We start from the raw sequence: 19,167 nt of genomic DNA, 5'->3' as shown, positions 1-19,167 counted from the left end.
TTTGGTCCTCATTTCTCTGGGTTCCCTGAAGCTGTGGCCTCACTCAAGGCGCAGTCCTCCTGCTCTGTACCTGTTGTAGCTGCTAAAGTCACAAGATCTGAAGGTAAAATACAATATCCCCTGTGCCCCACTGTAGACCCAGGACTAGCCACATGGCTTGCTCTCCAAGTGTCTGTTGAATGAATCGCTGATGCACTTGACTATGGCTTGGCTTGCCTTCCATTCAGGCGTCCTTTGGGTGAAGTTCAAGTGTTGAGAAGCCAGGAAATAGTGGCCGCTGTCACCACCAACCTTAGCTGTAGCCTGTGTCTGCCATCTGTCCCCTGCCTGGTTGGTGACAGAAATGACCACTGTCAGCATGAAGTCATTGTCTTCTTTTCCAGGTGGTAGATACACTGATGGGAGGGCAGGCTCAGGGCCACAGTGGAGGCAGGAACCTGGCAAAAATGGAAATGGAACAATAAGCGGACATCTCTAAACCCTGGGAATGTTGCAACCTACAAAGAGGGAGGTTGTCACGACGCAGAAGCCACAGCCCTTCAAGCCCGTCAACCACTGGGGCATGCCACACTCAGTGAGAAGACAGTCATCTCACACTCAGAAAAGTAGTTGGCATGGCTGAACTTCAGAATCATTTTTCTAAAGTTCATGGAACACTGCAGAAACAATCCTCTCCTCCCTCCCCATTACAGATTTAAAAAGAAGAAGCCAGAGGAGGAGAGAAAGTAACTAACCAAGGCAACAACAAAACAACTGAAAATGTCACTCCAAATATAGACTTTGCAAAGCCCTCCCTAGGCCACTCCATCTAAATCACAGCCCTGACTCCTCTTGGTTTACCAGTTGTCTCTGCCACTAGCTGGTATGGTGTCATGGAATTTCTCTGTTTCGTGGGTCTGGCACAGAGGAAAAAGCCCACATTCAGTGCACCCTTGTGGGAAGGAAGGAACGTTCTTTGTAAACAGAAGCCATTGAGTGCTGTAGCCACTCATTGTGCAGGGTGCACACGGTCCTGTAGTGACTGTCTGCCATGGAGAACGGAGTTTGCTGTGGCCACACCTCCCCCTTTCTGCTGGCCTTGGGCACATTACTGCAAGGCAATGGTCAGTAGGAGCTGGGGCAGCCACTCTGGCTTCTCCCTTTGGGAGGACTCAGGTTTGAGGTGGAAGCTGCTTGCTTTGCCTCAGTCTTCGCCTTCCAGGCCATGCCCCAGACTCCATCCTGGGTTTCCCAGTCCCTTTCTCAGGACACTGCATGGAAACTACACCCTCTCGGACCTCAGAGTAGCTTTGCCCTCCTCGTCCCAGTCAAGGTGCACAGTGTGCATCATGATGGCACCTGAGGCTGGATCCTCAGACCTGGGCGGCCGAGTTCCAGTCCAGCTGGAACCACGTCAGAGCCCCTGGGGAGTCACAGCCTGCCCAAAGCCGCAGGAGGAGGGATGGACTCCCGTGAGCCCTGCAGCTCTGACTGCAGCCATTCAGCAGGATAAATACCACGTGTGCTGCCCCATTTCTTACCAGTGCCCTCACTGCTCTCCTGGGCTACAGCTTGTTGCAATAATGGGCGAGGCAGGGACTGCAGGATTTCTGCTACGTGCATGTTTGTCACTTGTGTCGCTGCCCACTCCCTGCTGCTGCCTGCAAAGCAGAGCCCATAAAATATCCAAGACCCTGTGAACCAGACCTATCTCCATCTCTCTGAGTAGCTTCAGACTTCTGAGGGTCACAGTCACTCCAAGTAGTATGTGGGGCTGGCCACCCTGTAACGACCACACATGATCCTGCTGTGTTTTACCCTTACCACGTCCCCTGGCTTCCAGCTGTGGGGCAGCTGCTGCACCCAACTGTCCTGGCTCTTGGCTGTGAGGGCTGGGTCTGTGCCTTACGGTCCATGGGTGGGTGGGGGATCACGGTATGGGGAGTCCTTGACCTAGAACCTTGCCCATGCCCAGGACACACCGCACGGCTCCAGAGAGGGGGAGGCTGAGGCCCGGAGCCAAGCAGTCCTCAGCTTGTACCTGATTCCAAGCAGAAGCAGTGCTCCAGACGGCCCCGGGTGGAGGAGGTGTTGCACAGGATGGCGAAACTTGTCAGAATGGTGCCCACCTCCGGGACAATGGCACAGGCTGTCACCCCAGGGGCAGGCAGGGTGCTGATCACGTAGGTGTCCTCCCCATAGGCGCTGCTGGTCAGAGCTGGGGCGAGAAGGCAGGTCAGGCAGGAAGGCTGTGAGGGTCACAAAGCTGACTAGACAAGCCCTTCTCCAGCCCTGGAGGCAGGCACAGATGTGCAAATTCAACAGCACCCCCCGAGTCAGGGGACCCTCTGAGGGAGGGGACTGTCAGGGTCTTGCTTGGAGAAACTGGGCTGAGAGAAACAGAGAGTCAGTGCGGCCTGGAGCCCAGTTCTGCCATTCACCTTGGACATTTGAGACTCAGTAACAAAGGGGCTAAGACCCACTTCCCAAGGGGGAAACACTGGGTACTTCAACAATGGTTGTAGAAAGTGGAATCAAAAGTTTAATTTGATGAAAAAAAAAAAACTCCTGGATGCATAGTTTTGTTTTAAATCATATTTTTCACAAACATCTTCTCTGAAGAACCCCTCTTATGTGTGGGTTTCAAACATTTTTTTTGGCACCAAAGTCAACTCATCTTTTTAGGCCCCTCCCATCTTGGAGGGAGGCCACAGGTGACCCAAACAATAACTTAGGCACACGCCTGTGTGTGTGTCTGTGTCTCGCGCGTGAGCCTGGAAGAGTTGGGAGTAAAGAGAAGCCCCATCAATGGCAACTGATTGTGTGGCATAGACGCCCAAAGAGGGCGTGGACCCGTCTAGGTTACCCTGCTGAGGGTGGTCTAGGGCCACTTTGGGGAATAGAGTCAAAGCAGTCCTTTCCCCCCAAAGAAAAATCCTCCCAGGCCTTGCTTGGAGGCTTGTTGTCAGGGAGAGAGCCCCCGGCTCGGGTGCTAGGAGCCTGGAGCACCCGCCCCTGCCCCGGTGTTTCTCATCTTGTATAATGACGATTCTGCCGCTGGCGTGATTGGTGGATCCCGTGTGAGGAAACTGAGGTACGGAGAGCACAAACCCCGAGCCTGAAGTCTCCCAAGGAGAGGGGAAGGGATGGGAGTGGCTACCAGGGCCCTACCTTCTGCTCCGCCTCCGTCGTCCCCCCACGCCCCCGCACCTGTGACTCGGATCCGGATCACCTCCCCCCAGGCGCGCAGCACAGAGCTGTTGAGCAGCAGCGTGGAGGCGTTGCTCTGAAGGAGGGTTAAGGACCTCGGCCAGAATCCTTGGAGTCTGCAGGCTGCCGGCAGGGGTTCGGCCTGGGGGAGAACACGGCTCAGAGCCCCGAGGGAGCAGCACTCAGGAGCCTGCTGGACCGACCCCCAACAGACAGACGGCAGGCCGGCGTCCCCGCCCCATGGAAACAGCCCGTCGTTAAGGTGTGTGTCTGGGGCGGGGGGTGGGGGGGTTATTAGCGGCGGGAGGGAAGGCCCGAGAAGTGGGTTCCAGGGGTGTCCAGCTTTAAGCCTGGCCCCGCAGGGAGACCTGCAGCAGAAGTCACACCACAGAACTTGCCTTGGGAAAAGGTGCCTGGGCAAGACCCCAATGTCCACCGGTGCTTGGGAGACAACTGGTTCACCAACAGCGTTGGCTGCAGTGTCCCTCCAAGCCCTTCCACCCCTTGCCCGTCCCTGCTGACTCCCTGCTCAGCTCCTCTTTCTCTGGCTCCAGTGGGCACGCTGAGTCCATCGAGGAGAGCAGGTATCTGATTTGGGGTGGCTGTCCCTGTCCTCACCTTCTCTGGCGAGGTGTGGTCCAAATACCAGCTGAACATGGCAGCTGAGGAGGCGTTTCCCACTATGACCCTGAGCAGGACGCTGTCATGGAGGTTCACTGGTCCACAGTTGTGCTCACAGCTGAACGGGAGCCAGGGAACAGAGTGAGGAAGGACTTTCCATCTACCCATTCTTCGAAGTCTATGGGAGGGCAGGACCCAAGGGGAAGGGGGACTATGGGAGGGCAGGGCCCAAGGGGAAGGCGGACTGCATTCTCCTTTCATTCACTGCACAGGGAGTGACACAGGTGCACACAGGCTCACAGGACCCTGCCCTCAGTCACCTGCACGACTCGTTGAACCTCTCTAGCCTCGGTTTCCCCACTTACGGAGTGAGGGACTGAGGACAAACAGCTTCTGTGGTTCTCATTTTCATTCTGATACTACTAAGTGATGCTGTAGTTTGGTTGCACATGCGCCGTGCATAAGTGACTTTGTTGGTGCCGGCACTTCTGACGCTCATGACAACCCTGGGAGGCTGGCACGGGTCCCGAGAGCTTATACGATCTTTCCCAAAGAGCCCGAGCCCCTGCATCTCCTGCTTTCAGTTGCGGCATGGCTGGTGGTTGAGGGTGTGAGGAGAGAGGCTGGGCTGTGAACTCAGCCCTGGCCCTGCTCCTTCCCAGCCAAGGGCATGGCTGATGTTGCGAGGCTGCTGGTCCAGAGCTCAGGTCCCAAGGCTGCCATATCACTGACCCTGACCTCTGCAGTCCTGGGAGTGGCTGTGTCTTCCCCCTACTGCCATCCTGCCTTGTTGCCCCTAGTTTGTCCTCTTACCCCTGGCCATACCTGTGAGAGACCCTTGCTGCATCTCTGGTCAGTGCCTGGTTGGGGTGAGCCACCTGCTTCCTGCAGGGACCTGGCTGATAGGCTGAGCTACCTTGAGCTCCTGCAGCTGTGGAGGCCATCTCCCTGCATCCCCTCTCCCCCTCTGTCTCCACTGTCCACTCAGCTAGAGAGCAAGATATGAACGTGTCACCATCTGCTTCAAACTCTTGGATGACTTCGTCCAGGTGGGTGTTAGGTGGGTGTCTGGCTTAGCCTGTTGTGCCTGGCCTGCCCACTCTTCTGGCTCCTCTGTCCCTCTCGCCACCTTTCCCCCAAGAGATGTCCCTTCCTGGTTACTGTGCCACATTGCTGTGTCTCCTCCTTCCTGCCCGTTCAAGCATTCCTGAGCCCAGTGCTGGAGGGGCACCTTCTCTGGAACACCGATCCAGAAGTGAGCTCTCTCCCCTCACTGCTCACCGGGGAGGAGGCCTTGGGTCATGGAGATGGGTCTTGTTTGATCACCCTGTACACCCTTACCTACAACTGACAGTGACTCCAGAGGGCTGTGACATGTCCTACCTGATCTGAGGCTTAAGCTCCCTGGCAGCAGACACATAGAGGCACTGCTCTGCCTTGTGGTCCAGTTCCTGTCCCTTCGTGATGGCCAGGCGCATGGTGACAGCTGAGCTGGGTGGGGGCAGGCAGGATGGCGGGACCACCAGCTCCCTCTGGTCGGTACGGAGCAGGTGCCTCTCCACACAGTCGTTCCACTGGGCCCAGCAGCGCCCTGGAACAGAGATGGGCAAGCACCATTTTTTATCAAAATGCAGTTTTACACACACAGACACTTTCTGGTTTGGGAGTGAAGAGGAAAGGGGCCAGAAACACCAACAGAAGCTATAGAGGGAGATGTCTGGTTTTGAACTCTGTTCTAGGTGGTGCTGGGAGAGGATGTTAGGCAGGGCAGGGGCAGGCTGCACAACCCCGTTGGTTGATGTTTATCCAGCAAGACCCCACTCCCTGCTACCTCCAGGTTATGTTCGGGAGTCGAGTCATACTCCTCAGCTCAATCACCTAAAAACAGCTTTTTAAAAAAAAAACTTACATTTTTAATTACTTGAAAGCAAAGATAGGGAGGGTGAGAAGGGGAGAGAAAGAGAGAAAAGGGACCATTTGATAGCTGGCAGCTTTGGAATTGCCAGCACATTATGGTAATAGTCAAGCAATTTTCAAGGCTTTGTTATTGTTTTAAGTTTTTTTTCTATCCCCTTGTTTCCTGAATTCGGGACCACTCTCCCCTATGGTTGGTTCCCTCCTGTTTCCATGGCGATTCCACCTCTGCCAGGTGTGAACTACACCAAGTACCAGATGAAGAAAACAGAAATGGCAGAGAGCTCCCACACACCTACCGCATGACCACTGGAAGTGTAAATCCTCGTTATGGTCTGGCCAGCCCATGGTCACGATGGTAAAAGGATCCACGTATTCACTGGGGTCGACAGACACCTCCACACCCTCCTTGCCTTTCTGCAGAAAAATTAGCCGCTGGTGAGACCCCATGCACACATGCCGCTCGGCCACAGAATGCTGGTCAGACCACCCTCTGCTAGCTGGCATTTCTGCCCCCTCTTGGTTCCTGTCAGACACTAATCATTTGTGCTGATTTTTATGCTAAGTTGTTTGTTAAACCTCACCCACTGGGATCCATGAAACAACCACATGTGGGTATTTACCATTGTATTCCCAAGACCAAGCCGTGAGCGCTGTAGATGCAAATAGGCCTCTGTCACTGAATAATGCATGCATGGATCATTTCAATGTCAAAGTGTTAAGGACTCAGTTTTATTATCAAAATGGAAGTTTCCCATAATGAGCATCAATAGCTGCACATGTCCATCTCAGCGCCGATTGAGATGCATGTTATGTGTGTGGGTAGATAGTACTGTCCTTAACATTCAGTTAGAAGTATTTTCTGGATTCTCCTGTAATTTCCTCTCAACTCATTGATTTTTAGGAATCATGCTGTTTAATTTCTGTGTTAACTAAGTAGTCATTACACATCCTAGGGCTTGTTATTGACTTATAGTTATGTCGTAGTTGGAGAACATGCTTTGTTGGATTTGAGTCCTCTAGGCCTTTTTTCGAGTAGAAGAAGGATTGGGGGTCCCTAGAGCTCTGGCTATCAATACTGACAAACCAGAACTCAGAACTAAACGGGAATGCTTGCACATCTCGCTCTTGTAAAGACAAATGTATAAGAAAGATACTCACGCTCTGTTCTTCAATATTCATTCCAAATGGTTCTTGGAGATTGGACGGAACTGTGAACACAGTGAGAATGAACATTTATCTATGGTGGACAAGCTAGAGCAGCTGTCAACAGGCCGAGCCCAAAGTCATGCCGCCTGTCTTTGGAAATGACAGTGCATATTTAGGTCACAGGAGAATAAGTCAGATGCAAAACCACAATGTCCATTCCTGGGGCTAAAGGTACCTCGTTAGCAGTTAAGAAAAATTCCCATGGTATAAATATTCCCACCAAGGTAGATAGCAAACTACCTCCTCAACTGAATGTAGAATGACAAGAGTGAGAGTAAGTTATTCTTACTGAGTGCCAATTTCCTCATCTATAACAAAGATAGAAGGCAGTCTGTCTCAGGACTCTGGGACCAGCTAGCACTGAGCTGTTTATACTATTGCTCTGTAAAGCATACCCTGTAAATAACGGTAATGTGCCAAGTAAAAACTCAAGGGAAAGGCACTCTCTGTTGATGTGCTCTGAAGAGATCTGTTGTATGATCAGTGTCTAATTAAAGGTGGTGATGAACCAGGCCCTTGGAGTTACTCCACATGAATCACTAGGGCTTAGGGAATTGGATATGTTAAGGTATGGACACCATGGACTTTTCAAGAGTGTTCTCCCAGTAAAGTCTCACCATTCTCAACTGTCATTTAGCAGGTGTGACAGTTCTAGTAGGATTTGACTGTCCAAGCTCTTCCAGACAAACTCCAAATCCTATGTCCCAGTAAATGTGGGCCTTGGGAAGTGTGGCCAGGGGTGCAGTCTTGAGGTCACTGGGATCTTCCCCTGAGAAGATGGTGCTTGGTGGTGGGGGTGGGGGTTGCAGAGGAGAGCCCTGTGCCTCCTGGGGTGCCCCAAAACCACCTTCTGCACGTACTGTGCCCTCAGCCTAGTGGGGAACCCTGACCTTAGGTTGTGAGCCTCCGACCTCTACTCTGTAGGGCCCCGTGCTCTTCCCTAAGAAGCTCATCTCAGGTATTTCTAAGTCATTTGAGGCTGATGGCTGCAGAAAGCCAATATAGTCAGGTGCCTTCAGCCCAGGGGGCCAGAGAGCTTCGCCACCAAAAGAAGGAAAACTGATTCAAGGTTCCCAGATAAGGCTCGATGTGGTAGCCTAATGGCTAATGTCCTTTCCTTGCAACCGCCGGGATCCCATATGGGTGCCAGTTTGTGTCCCAGCTTCCCATCCAGCTCCCTGCTGTGGTCTGGGAAAGCAGTAGAGGATGACAGCTCAGGGCCATGGGACGCTGCACCCCCGCATGGGAGACCTAGAAGAAGCTCCTGGCTTTGGATCAGCTTAGCTCCAGCTGTTGAGCCACTTGGGGAGTGAACCAGCAAACAGAAGATCTATCTTTCTGTCTCTCCTTCTCTCTGTAAATATTCCTGTCACATAAAAATAAGTAAATCTTTAAAAATATATTTTTAAAAAAAACCCACATAAAGAAACCAAGAGAAATCACCATTGCCACTCATGGGAATTATCTGGTTAGCCCTGGCCTCTCTGGCCTCCCATCCCACACACAGATAAGGAGGGCTGCGAGCAGTAGGGTGGACATCTGTGGATGTCTCCTTCCCCTATGCTTATTAATGCCCCTCCCCAGCCCATCTCAGTCTTGGTACAAATGTAGCTGACCCATAAGCTTGGGCCTGTGAGCCTGGGGTGATGAGATGTGGTCCCAGAAGGCTCTAACTCTCACTGTTCAAAAGGACTGCAATCTGGAAATATCCTTGTCAGTATATAAGAAATTGTTTTCTTCCATGTGTTTTTATTCTTACTTGTTTGGGAGGAGGAGACGGAATGAGGGAGCTCCCATCTACTGGCTTTTCATGTGGTTCTTTGGAGCCTTCTTGTACTCATACCATGCCCCTGCTCCAGCAGGGAGAGGCTACTGGCCACCAACAGGCATTGGCCATCTGCCAGCTGACCACCTGTTCTGCCTCATCTCAGGAGCTGGTCTGTAGGAAGGGACACAAACCCAGCTCGGGCCAGTGGGAGGCAGCCTAGGGACTTCTGCTGGTAATACCCGACAAGAGGCACTTTCTCTCCGGGGGTTAGGAAGCAACTCCTGGGACTGGTTTCACCACTTCGGAGGAGAGATTCAGAATGAAGCCAGCCCAGAACCAAGAGAGGAAGGGGCAGGCTTCAGCAGACCCTGCTGGAGTGATGCAAGCAGGCACCCGAAGCCTGTTGCACCCCTGGACTTTTCATATCTGAGTAAATAAACATTTCCTTGGACTCAAGCTCTTGGGAGCAGCTTCCCAGCTGCCTGTGGCTCTAGAAGTCCTGGAAAACACATTCAAGGTGACCCCGAATATCTGTGCTGGCCCTCGGTGGTGGGCTCCTAGCAGCCTGTCCTCCAGTCCTGGTGGCAGAATCTCATCTCCTGCAGAGGCACGGCCTGTGCTTTCCAGCATCTTGTGTCATGGGCCCAGGAACCTACCCTGGCCAGTGGTCTTTGCTGGGCATCACTGAGCCATGGAGCAAGTTCTGGAGCTGGTTACCTGCTTGTGTCTGTGTATGCAAGGCAAAAGAAGTCCTGGGTTTTAAGCCTTTTAGGTTGGACCTTCTGTTACTTGCAGCATAAAGCATCCTAATGCAGGTTCTCCTGTCTTAGAGTTGGGTGTCAGAGATTTTTACACTGCGTTCCTCTTTACAGAACAATCAGGGAATTCTCAACACCTATACAGTGAGACGCATCTCCAGAGCTCTGTTTGGTAGGCCCCCTGCTAGTCCTGGGCGAGAGCAATGCCGTGGAACCCCATGGGCGGGTTTTGTGCCCTTGTAGGAATGCCTTGCCTGTGACTGTGATGTTCCCGACTTCCAAACTCAAGTTCGAAAACGCATTCCTCACCAGCACAGTGACCAGGAAGGTGCCTGCAGGACAAAGAGCAGACAGTTAGGGGCCTTGCTCTTACCTGCCCCAAGACAGTTCCCTGATGGCAGCGTCTGAACTGCCCAGGCACACAGAGGGCAAGCCTTGGGAGATGAACACTGTCTCCAGGGCCTTGTTCAGTAGGCACACATGGATGCCTAGGATAGTAAATGCTGAACTATGGTAGTCAAACTGCTTGGGAGTGGGACTCCCGTGGCAAGAGTGGGTGGTGGTTGGGGCCCGGCGGTGTGGCCTAGCGGCTAAAGTCCTCGCCATGAACGCGCGGGGATCCCATATGGGCGCCGATTCTAATCCCGGCTGCTCCACTTCCTATCCAGCTCCCTGCTTGTGGTCTGGGAAAGCAGTCGAGAACGGCCCAATGCATTGGGACCCTGCACCCGCATGGGAGACCTGGAAGAGGTTCCAGGTTCCTGGCTTTGGATCGGCGCGTACCGGCCCGTTGCGGCTCACTTGGGGAGTGAATCATCGGACGGAAGATCTTCCTCTCTGTCTCTCCTCCTCTCTGTGTATCTGACTTTGTAATAAAAATAAATCTTTAAAAGAGTGGGTGGTGGTCAAGGAGGGGTAGCAACTGGGAGGACAAGGGCAGCTGAGTGACAGATGCCACATTAGACCAAGGGCTATGGTCCCAGGGGGCCCAGAACATACCCAAGCTGCCATAGGAAGGCGTCTCAAACACCTGCTGACCCCAAGAGCCAGGCCAGCCAGGACTGGGCCAACACACCAAATGCAAATATTCCCGCCCTGCCTGTCAGTTCCTTTCCTCCCCTCTACTCCCTTGACCCCTGGAATAATACAGATCTCTGCTTCTCGAGGGAGAGGAAAGGCTGCTGCTCACCGATGAGTGAGCCAAGAAGCCCATTAACAGTGGCCTCCCCACACATCCGCTGTGAGACAGCTGTTGTTGGAGCAGTGGGACGCCAAGCTGTGCACACGTGGATTATGGATTCCAGATTTTGTGTATTTCTCTAGTTTTGATAACCTCTGTATTCTTCCTGTCCCAAGCTAGACCATCGGTTCTTGGCAGATTTCCCAAGAATTTCTTCCCAGATCTGTTATCCCTGCTGCTGTCTCGTTTTGAGAGCACAGGAACCCCACACCTGCATTGTCTTATTTCCTGGTTGACATACCTCTGATATGCAAGGGGACCCTTGTCGCCTTCCCACATGCTAATCCGTGGGTCTAACCCTACTGTGCTCCTCCTCCCCCACCAGCACCCTCAGGACTTTCTCTGTCCTGCCCACCCTCCAGTCGTCACCCCTCTTCTTCCCTCAGGTTAAGGACTGCAGTTCCCAGCCCACACTCTCCCGTAGAAATGTTGGGGGAGATCAGAATACACCTGCCCACTTGCCCTGGTCCTCCCTGGGTGATTTTGCCCTCCAAGGGTAATAAACAAGGTCTGGAGACATTTGAGTTGTCCTGACTTGGGGCACTGGGACTACTGGCATCTAATAGGTGAGCTGAGAATCGCTAACACTATCAGCCCTATGTGGGGGAAAGAACGCTGACTCTGCCATTTCTTTTGTAACCCAGGTTGGATGCCATGAGCTGCATGTGTGTGCCGAGCACACTGGGAAATGGACAGCTGCCAGGTCTAAACAGGAAGACCGGGAGGTGTGGAAGGGAAGCTGCCAACCCCAAGTACCTGCAGCAGGAACCGCCACACGGTAAGTGCCAAACAGCTCCTTACAGCTCTCTTCCTTGTGAGAGAAGGTTGCACTGGGGCCAGCCACCTTGAAAATCAGCTCCTCAGGGGTGCCATGGGCCACGGAGACATTGATCACCAGGTCCTGCCCGAGCTGTAGGTGGTCAGACTGCCAGGAGGCCCGCAGCCCCGACAGCAGCTCCAGGAGACGGACGGTTAAGTTTCTAGGGGGTATGGAGGCGGTGGCATTGCTGCAGGCTTGAATCTCCAGGTGGTGCTCGCCAGGGCCCAGCTGGGCCTGGGCGCCCCACTCCAGGGTCAGGTTGCAGAGCAATGAGCTGCTGGGGACACTGGATTCGGCCAGTGTCTCATTACCCAGGAGTATGCGAAAAGTCACCTCTGTGCCTAGGTTGGCTGAGAAAGACAGAAAAACAGAGATAACAGTCCTGGACCTTACGATTCCAGTGCAAATTCTAGTGTTAGATGGCTGTGGATGCAGATTGAAGGCAGTAAGTGAGCATTGACCTGGGTCCCACCTCAAACGTGGACAGTGATTATCTCCAAGTATGCAGTTAATGAGTGGCTATTTTTGTGATTAAAACAACAACAACAACGCAAAGCGTTTGGTTAACAAGGATATCCTGAGGTGGGGGTGGAGGGTAAAGGGGGAGTTGAAAAAGGTGCCTCACTGTGGACAGGGGTGGGGACTCACGTTATGCCTGGAAGTAATTCCCACCTCCTTTCAGGTGGCTGCAGAGGGGAGCCACCTTCTCCCTCCGCCCGTGCCACCAACACTGCTTGCATGAGCACAGGTTCTCCCCATTCGCCATCCACTTGGGGATGAGGGGCCTCCCTTAGAGGTGGAAATGGCTGCTCTGATTGGAGGCTGACTCTTGTCGCTGACGCCTGATGTTTCAGTTACACCAACAGTTAAGGACTCTGAAATATGTCCATGTTGTTTGTTTGGATTATGATATGATGGTGGTGATGGTGACAGGGGTGATGATGACGATGGTGTTAGCTCCCTGAGGCCAGGAACCCTGACTTTCATGTTTGCTAATGTTGCTGCCCTTCATTGGGCAAGGAGTAGGCACTCAGCTGCATTTGCAGAAAGAATAAATAACTGGAGGAAAATTTTAGGTTACCCCAGATACACATGACAGCCTGTGAGAACAGAAAACAGATCCATGGGCACGAGATGAAAGCGCAATTAGGGCTCCATTAGGTTAGTACCCGAGTGACACTCCCCATGGTGAGTGAGGTCACAATGAGTCACATTCTAGTTTCCACCAACAGGCTCCTGTCCGGATTCCAAACTGGACAGGGGCCTCCCTGGATGATGCAGTCCATCGGGAGGATGGCTCTTAGCCCAGTGGAAATGGCAGAGCACCAACCGATCAGAATGGATGTTCTAATGAGTCAGAATGGCCACTGTGACCAATCAGAATGGGCCCCAACCTGTCAGAATAGATGCCATGATTCATCATAAATCAGAAGGGACACCGTGGTCAGTCAGAATGGCCTCTAGCCGTAACGTTTGGTGCAGCGATAGCAGCGTGTGTGGCTGAATCTCAGCCCTGCCTGTGCCAAGCTGGTTGGCTGTAGCTGTTCCAGAGCAGGTTCTGGCCTCACTGCTAGCACTCCTGGGCCTCCCTCTACTCCAGGTCCGCCACCGGCAGATCCTTGAGATGGAATGTCAGACGTGCAGAGGACCTGGGAAGGGTAGGAGGTCCCATTAGAAACTCCTGACTTTGCAACTCAGAGAATACTCCTGAACCTCATTGTGCCTCCAGGTCTTCATCAGTGGGAACTGGTGCAAGCGTGTCCCCAAAAGGTCAGGGAAGGTGGAATTTAAAAGGATACATTTATTTAGTCACAAAAATATTTGAAATCCATGCATACAAAGGGTTCCTCCAAAAGTTTATGTAGAAGGTGAGTGTTTGGCCTGCTAGTTGTGCTGCCTGTGTTCTGTATCGGGGTGCTTGGGTTTTGAATCTGACACCTCACTTCTGACTGTAGCTTCCTGCTGGTGTGGGTTACGGAGACTCAAACGATTGTGTTCCTGCCACCCGAGTGGGAGACATAGATTGAGTTTCTAGCTCCTGCCTGAAGGACTACAGCAGCGCTCTCTGGGCCAGGCTGAAGCCAGGAGCCGCAAACCGCACCCAGGTTTCTCCGAGGGGTGGCAGCAATGCCGTCACGCGGGCTAGCTTGTGCTGCCTTCCCAGGTGCAATACCGGGAAGTTGGATTGGAAGCAAAGTAGCCAGGACTTGAACTGCCACGTCAGTAAAGAATACTGGCATTACAAGCCACAGCCTAACCCACTGGCCACAGCATTGGCAACTTATCTTTACATATTTTTCAAAGAGCTATACAGAGAGAGGGAAAAACAAAGTTTATCCACAAGAAGGCTGCAGCCAGAACACAAACCAGTGCCCATGTGTAATGTGGACATCAAAGGCAGCAGCTTTACCTGCTCTGCCACATCACCAGCCTTCAAACTTATCAGGGGCCTAAAACTCACTAGATACTGAACAAATAAACCAATCTTAGCTAAAAAAAATCAACCCAATAAGTAGTCACTATCATTGCTGATTAAACGTGGGCGTTTCATGGGCAGATCCAGAGGAAATCAGAGTAGCAGGTTGCCCATTCCTGCAGACTCACCTCCCTCGAGCTCTACCTGGATCCACAGAGGGTCCCCGAAGGCAGCCTGGCAGAGTGGGGTGGCTCCTGGCATAGACAGGCCGGAGCACCTGATGACTCTGAGCCGCTCTACCTGGTCCCGCACGACCACCCGCTGCTCAGCCGTCACATGCCACTCACTGGTCGTGCACTCGGCAAACACGATGAATTCCCCAGGTGACGTGAACTGGTGGGTCACGCTGCTGGACACACTGCGGACCACAGGGAGAAGCGTTGACAGCATGAGGGACATACACACATCTCACACCTCACACCTCCCTGGCCATATAAAGCTGAAGATGCCACATGCCCAACCTGTCCTTGGATCTTCTGGTTCATCTGTGCAGTGCCCTATTCCCCAGCCTTACTTCCTTATCTGTAAAATGGGATCACTTTTGTCTCTTTCGTTTCTCCCCTAGCCTGCCTCAAGCTAGCCCATCTCAGTTCAGCACTGACAGTATCAGGTCCCCCAGAGAAAGCCAATATTTCCATTTACAGCAACCGTGCAGAGAGGACTCCAGCTATTGCAGAGTGTGTGTCGGGGGGAATCCTAGAGGAAAACTCCAGCTGAGGGGATCCCCAAATTCTGTGCACGAAAGCATGCAGCCACAAGCTCCCCCCTACATCGCACATGTGCAGAGTAGACCCAAAGCAACATGGCAAAGGCTTTGCTAAATAAACCACCACACACGTTGTGACTCTGGATGGCACACAAACAGCTCTGAAACCTGAAATGATGTCGGAGCCTCTGCCCACAGAAGGCAAGTCAGAATACATGCTGCAAACCCGATGGTGGCTAGTTAAAAGAGTTAATGCATTGAAAACCCACGCTTTGCAGCCGATTCTAGCAGGGTCCAGGGCCTCAGAACATGTAGTTCAAGATATCCTTATCACCATCCACATTTCTTGACAAAGAATGAGAAAAATGTGACCAAAATTCAAAGGAAACTATAATTGATAGACTTCAGCCTTGAGATGAATTATCAGAGACTTTCAGTTGTAGCCGTGCTCCATGAAATCAAAACAAACCCTCTTAAAATGGACGAAGTGGGTAGACGTTCTCTCTGGGGTGGGGTAGGGGAACTATATAAAAAAGAATGGGCATTTTAGAAATGAAGAACACAGTATCTCAAATTTTATTCTTTGAGATGTCAGTGCCATAGCCCAGCAAGCTCACTGCTAGTTGAGCTGCTAGTCTTAAACTTGGGAAGGTATGGAAGGGCTTGGGAAGGGGAGCTGTTCTGGTCTTTGCATAGGTCAGGGGCCTATTGTTGGAGCCTTTAAGACGTGTGTGACTTTTCAAAGGGCTTTTCTAGGCACATGGATGTCAAACACGGGACAGGTGCAATACAAAGAGGTGGCACAGGAACCTGCCTGTAGGACTGGCATCTGCATCTTACCTAAAGTGGGACAGCACTGCCTCCGCGTAGAGTGAGCGGCTGAGTGTGTGCATCCTAACTCAGGCAGCAACCCCTAAGAAGGCATGCGCAGGGATGTAGCACAAACCAACAGATCGTTTAAAGGGAAGATTAAAGATACTCAAAGTAGCTGAAAGGAGGCAGGAATGGGGGATGTGGAGGAAAAGTAAGCAAGAAGAGACAGTGAACAAGTCACATAGTGATTGCATCAAACTGCATTGAAATGACTCAAACCCTACAAAGGCTCCGCTTTAGACATGGTGGTATAGCTAGAGTGAAAGCTACGTTAGCAAACAGCAACCAAAGAAAGTTGGAGTGGGCACAGTCCCATCAGACCATGTAGATTTCAGAATAAGGAAACGGTATCTCTCTAAGGAAAGAGCAAAATCCAGTCTGTCCTGCAGCAATCTGGCTCCCAAGCTCCCACTCTCGGGATAGTTCAGGGTGGGTGTGGGGGTCTGAGTGACTTCTCACCCTCTTCCACTTCTCCCTCTGCCTTCAGAGCCTGTCCCAGCCCCCACTAGGACAACTCTCCCAAGAGCAGTCTCCTCCTTTCACTGGCTGAGCTCCTCAGCCACTCTCGTTTTCCCACATGGATCTGAACTGCAGATGCGCCCAGCTGTGTGCAGCACCAGGCTCCTGCCCTGTTGCAGTTCTCTCCCTGCGCTTGTGGGTGTCAGGCTCACAGGGGGAGTTTACATTGTTGGGTGAAAGCGCAGGTGTCCAGCAAGCCTGGCCCCCAGGACGGCAGAAGCAGCTTTGAATGATGCAACAGAGACACCAGTTCCCAGATCTACCAGGAGAGGGCGCTAAGTCACCCAACACTGACTTTGGACAAGCTCTACTCTATGCAAACCATCCTATAGGAAAGTTTGCCAGACAAACCAGCTCACCTCTCAACAAGGCCTGGTGGATGCAAGGTGAGAAGGAGCTTCCCATCAGCTTCTGATATTTATCTATTACAGACGTGGAGGATCCTATTCTAAAAAACCCTACCTCTTAGGCTAATGAAGAGATATGCAAAAATAACCCATGCTGTTTGCAGTATTGCAAATTGAGTGCTGAGACTGCTGGGATTAGGAGGGAAGCATCAGAAACGGCTCCTGTTGTCAGACACACCATACTAGACAAGTCAGGCAGACCTTTCAAGGTTCAACAAGGCCTTTTTTTTGTAAGGAATTAACAGATATGCAAAAATAGTGCATGTTTATGGAAACTGTGATAATGCATTACATGATGCATTGAGTTCTGTCCAATAAGGGTGAATGCACTTATCCTTTATGTGTTTAACATTTCTTCACAATGAAAGCATACCGAATCATATCTCCTCATTAAATAAAATTGAGTGATTTGGGTAAGGTAACTGGGGAGGTTTCTCTGAAACAGGGAAATAAAACCAATAGTAGATTTTGCTTAAGGTACATGCCAGAAACTTTCAAACTGCAAGGCTTTGCCTCTTGTTTCCCTAGAGATTAACCACAGAGAGGATTCCAGGCAGTGATTCAATCCAGAATGGGTAAATGTTAGCATTGGCTTCCATTTGTCTCCAGCGTAGGCCATTGGAAAGTCCTGATGTCACTAAGGCAAGGCTGGACACACCTAGTTTTGATTGATGCCAACTTGAAGTTGTGTGAGGTATGTTGGGGCTACAAGATGGTGCTTCTTTGCCTCCATTGTTTCCTTTTCAAAATGGAGACAGTGAGAACCTGTGCAGCAATGCTGGGCCTGTCTGGGTCACTCAGCTGTCCCTCCCTCCCTCATCCTTTCTCTGTTGACTGTAGGAAGCAGTCAAGGCCATTCTCACTCCAGGTGTGACAGGTGTAAGAGAAGCAGACAAGCCAGGGCTACTCCAGGGATTCCTGTCCTGCCAGCAGCCCTGGGGACCAGAGGCCCAGGCTCTGGCCTCCTTGTGGGAGCCCAACCTCTCGGGGTCCTGTTGGCTCAGGGAACTTGCGTGTGCATACTGCCTAGTAGCACAGATACGAATCTCACCACTCACGTTTTTATTCTCACCAACAAAAAATCCCCCACACCTGATGAGTGCCACCTTTGCCTCATTCTTGCCTCGGTAGGGAGCAGCCCCCCTGAGCTGTGGTTACATCAGAGCCAAGTCAAGGGGACCCCGCTTTTGTCTCTGATTCTCCTTAGGGTCTCGGTAAGGAGACAGACTGTGTATGGAGTATTTGCAAAACCAGCAGGTTCGCTCCTTCTGGCTGCGTTCTTGGGCCTCGGGGCTCCAGGCTGCCTCTATCTACAGGTGGAGTCTCCTGTACCTCTTGCCTTTGGTTGTAGACAAGGATTAGAAAACAGGATGCAGAAAGATATGGGATCAACACTTGTGTGTGGGCCTCACTCTTGTGCTGGAAACCCTTCTGTCGCCATGGGAACGAGTCTAGGCTAGCCTGTTGGGTGTTGAGTGGCATGATGTCCCCAGCTCCCAGCCAGCCAAGTCCTTGAACCTTCCTAGGCCAGCCAGCCCCAGGGGAGGGAGGCCACTCTGCTCCCCAAAGAACTGTGAAGAGCTAGATCTGTTACATGAATCACCCAGTTTACTTTGGGGTGTCTTGCTAATTGGCAAGCACAGCTATTATCTGTTTCGGCCTCGGAGAGTCCTCTCACCTGGGGGGGTCGTAGGGATCCAAAGTGTGGCCGTCACCCATGCTGATGACACAGGACAGGTTTCCCACATAGGGCGTGAGGAGCCACGTCAGGGAGATGGTGACGTTGTCAAAGATGACGTTGTCCCTGGACACTGCCAGCTGCAGGCCTGTGGACCAAAACACAAATAGTTGTATGCCTAGAGAAGGAAAACAGCGCTTTCTGTGAAAAATCCATACTCTGCTGTCCATCTCCTGGGCCATTGTTTTTATGCTTTTTAAACTTTATTTTGGCTTTTGAAAGTCCTTTGAATTTCATTTTTCATTCACAGTTAACACATGATGTCCATGGTTCAGGATTTGGAGAGTCTTAAAGGTGTGGAATGACCAGAAGCCTCCTGAGGGAACTGGTTAAATCGATTTGGGGATGATTTTTAACAGGGCATATGTTGAGGTGTAAGACAGCGTCTTGGAAAGATGTGCAGGATAAATTCATAAGGGACAAGGAAGTTCAGATGTAGGCTCTCTTGTTTGATGTTATTTTGTAAATAAAAATATTCACACAGGGTCCTGTCTATGTGAACATTTCCAAAAATCGGGGAAGAACTCATTCTAAATTCATAGTATTTCCTTCTGGATAATAGAATTGTAGAACTGGAGGAAGGGACTTTTCATAATCTACATTTTTTAGGGATTTAAAGTGAGAGCATCAGTTTGAAGTGTAGGGCTGGCATTGTGGTGGAGCAGGTTAAGGCACCTCCTGTGTTGCCAGCATCCCATATGGCCCCATTTGAATCTCGGCTGTTTCACTTTGGATCCAGCTTCCTGCTGCTGTGCCCACGTCCTATACAAGTACTTGGGGTACTTAAAAGTCCCTGTGTGTCCTGGAGAGAGAGGTCTTGTGTTTCAGTCAAGTGAGCTAGCTGTTGCTGTTATGTGGATTGGGTTACCCCCATGAAATGTAATTTGAAGGGTTCTGCAGTTAAAAATATTCCCTTTGTGTGCTCTGGC

At 51.6% G+C, this 19,167-nt stretch overlaps 2 protein-coding genes across 2 annotated transcripts in view; both read right to left on the bottom strand.

Annotated features, from left to right (window-relative positions):
• CMC2 (C-X9-C motif containing 2) overlaps positions 1–19,167 on the bottom strand; it is a 331,627-nt gene that overhangs the window by 127,639 nt on the left and 184,821 nt on the right. The gene's annotated exons all lie outside the window — the stretch shown is intronic.
• The window catches only part of LOC101525663 (polycystin-1-like protein 2), a 63,492-nt gene that overhangs the window by 38,327 nt on the left and 5,998 nt on the right, over positions 1–19,167 (bottom strand). The window contains 11 exon segments of the mRNA XM_058674178.1: positions 292–437; positions 2,021–2,197; positions 3,190–3,331; positions 3,808–3,928; positions 5,194–5,401; positions 6,024–6,141; positions 6,886–6,935; positions 9,714–9,791; positions 11,456–11,860; positions 14,124–14,344; positions 18,179–18,326. Coding sequence (XP_058530161.1) covers positions 292–437; positions 2,021–2,197; positions 3,190–3,331; positions 3,808–3,928; positions 5,194–5,401; positions 6,024–6,141; positions 6,886–6,935; positions 9,714–9,791; positions 11,456–11,860; positions 14,124–14,344; positions 18,179–18,326 — 1,814 coding nt within the window.

The sequence above is a fragment of the Ochotona princeps genome, chromosome 16 (genome assembly GCF_030435755.1).
Source record: "Ochotona princeps isolate mOchPri1 chromosome 16, mOchPri1.hap1, whole genome shotgun sequence".
NCBI classification, from domain to species: Eukaryota; Metazoa; Chordata; class Mammalia; order Lagomorpha; family Ochotonidae; genus Ochotona; species Ochotona princeps.
The sequence above is the reverse complement of the archived record's forward strand: the minus strand, read 5'-3'. Positions and strand labels throughout refer to the sequence as shown.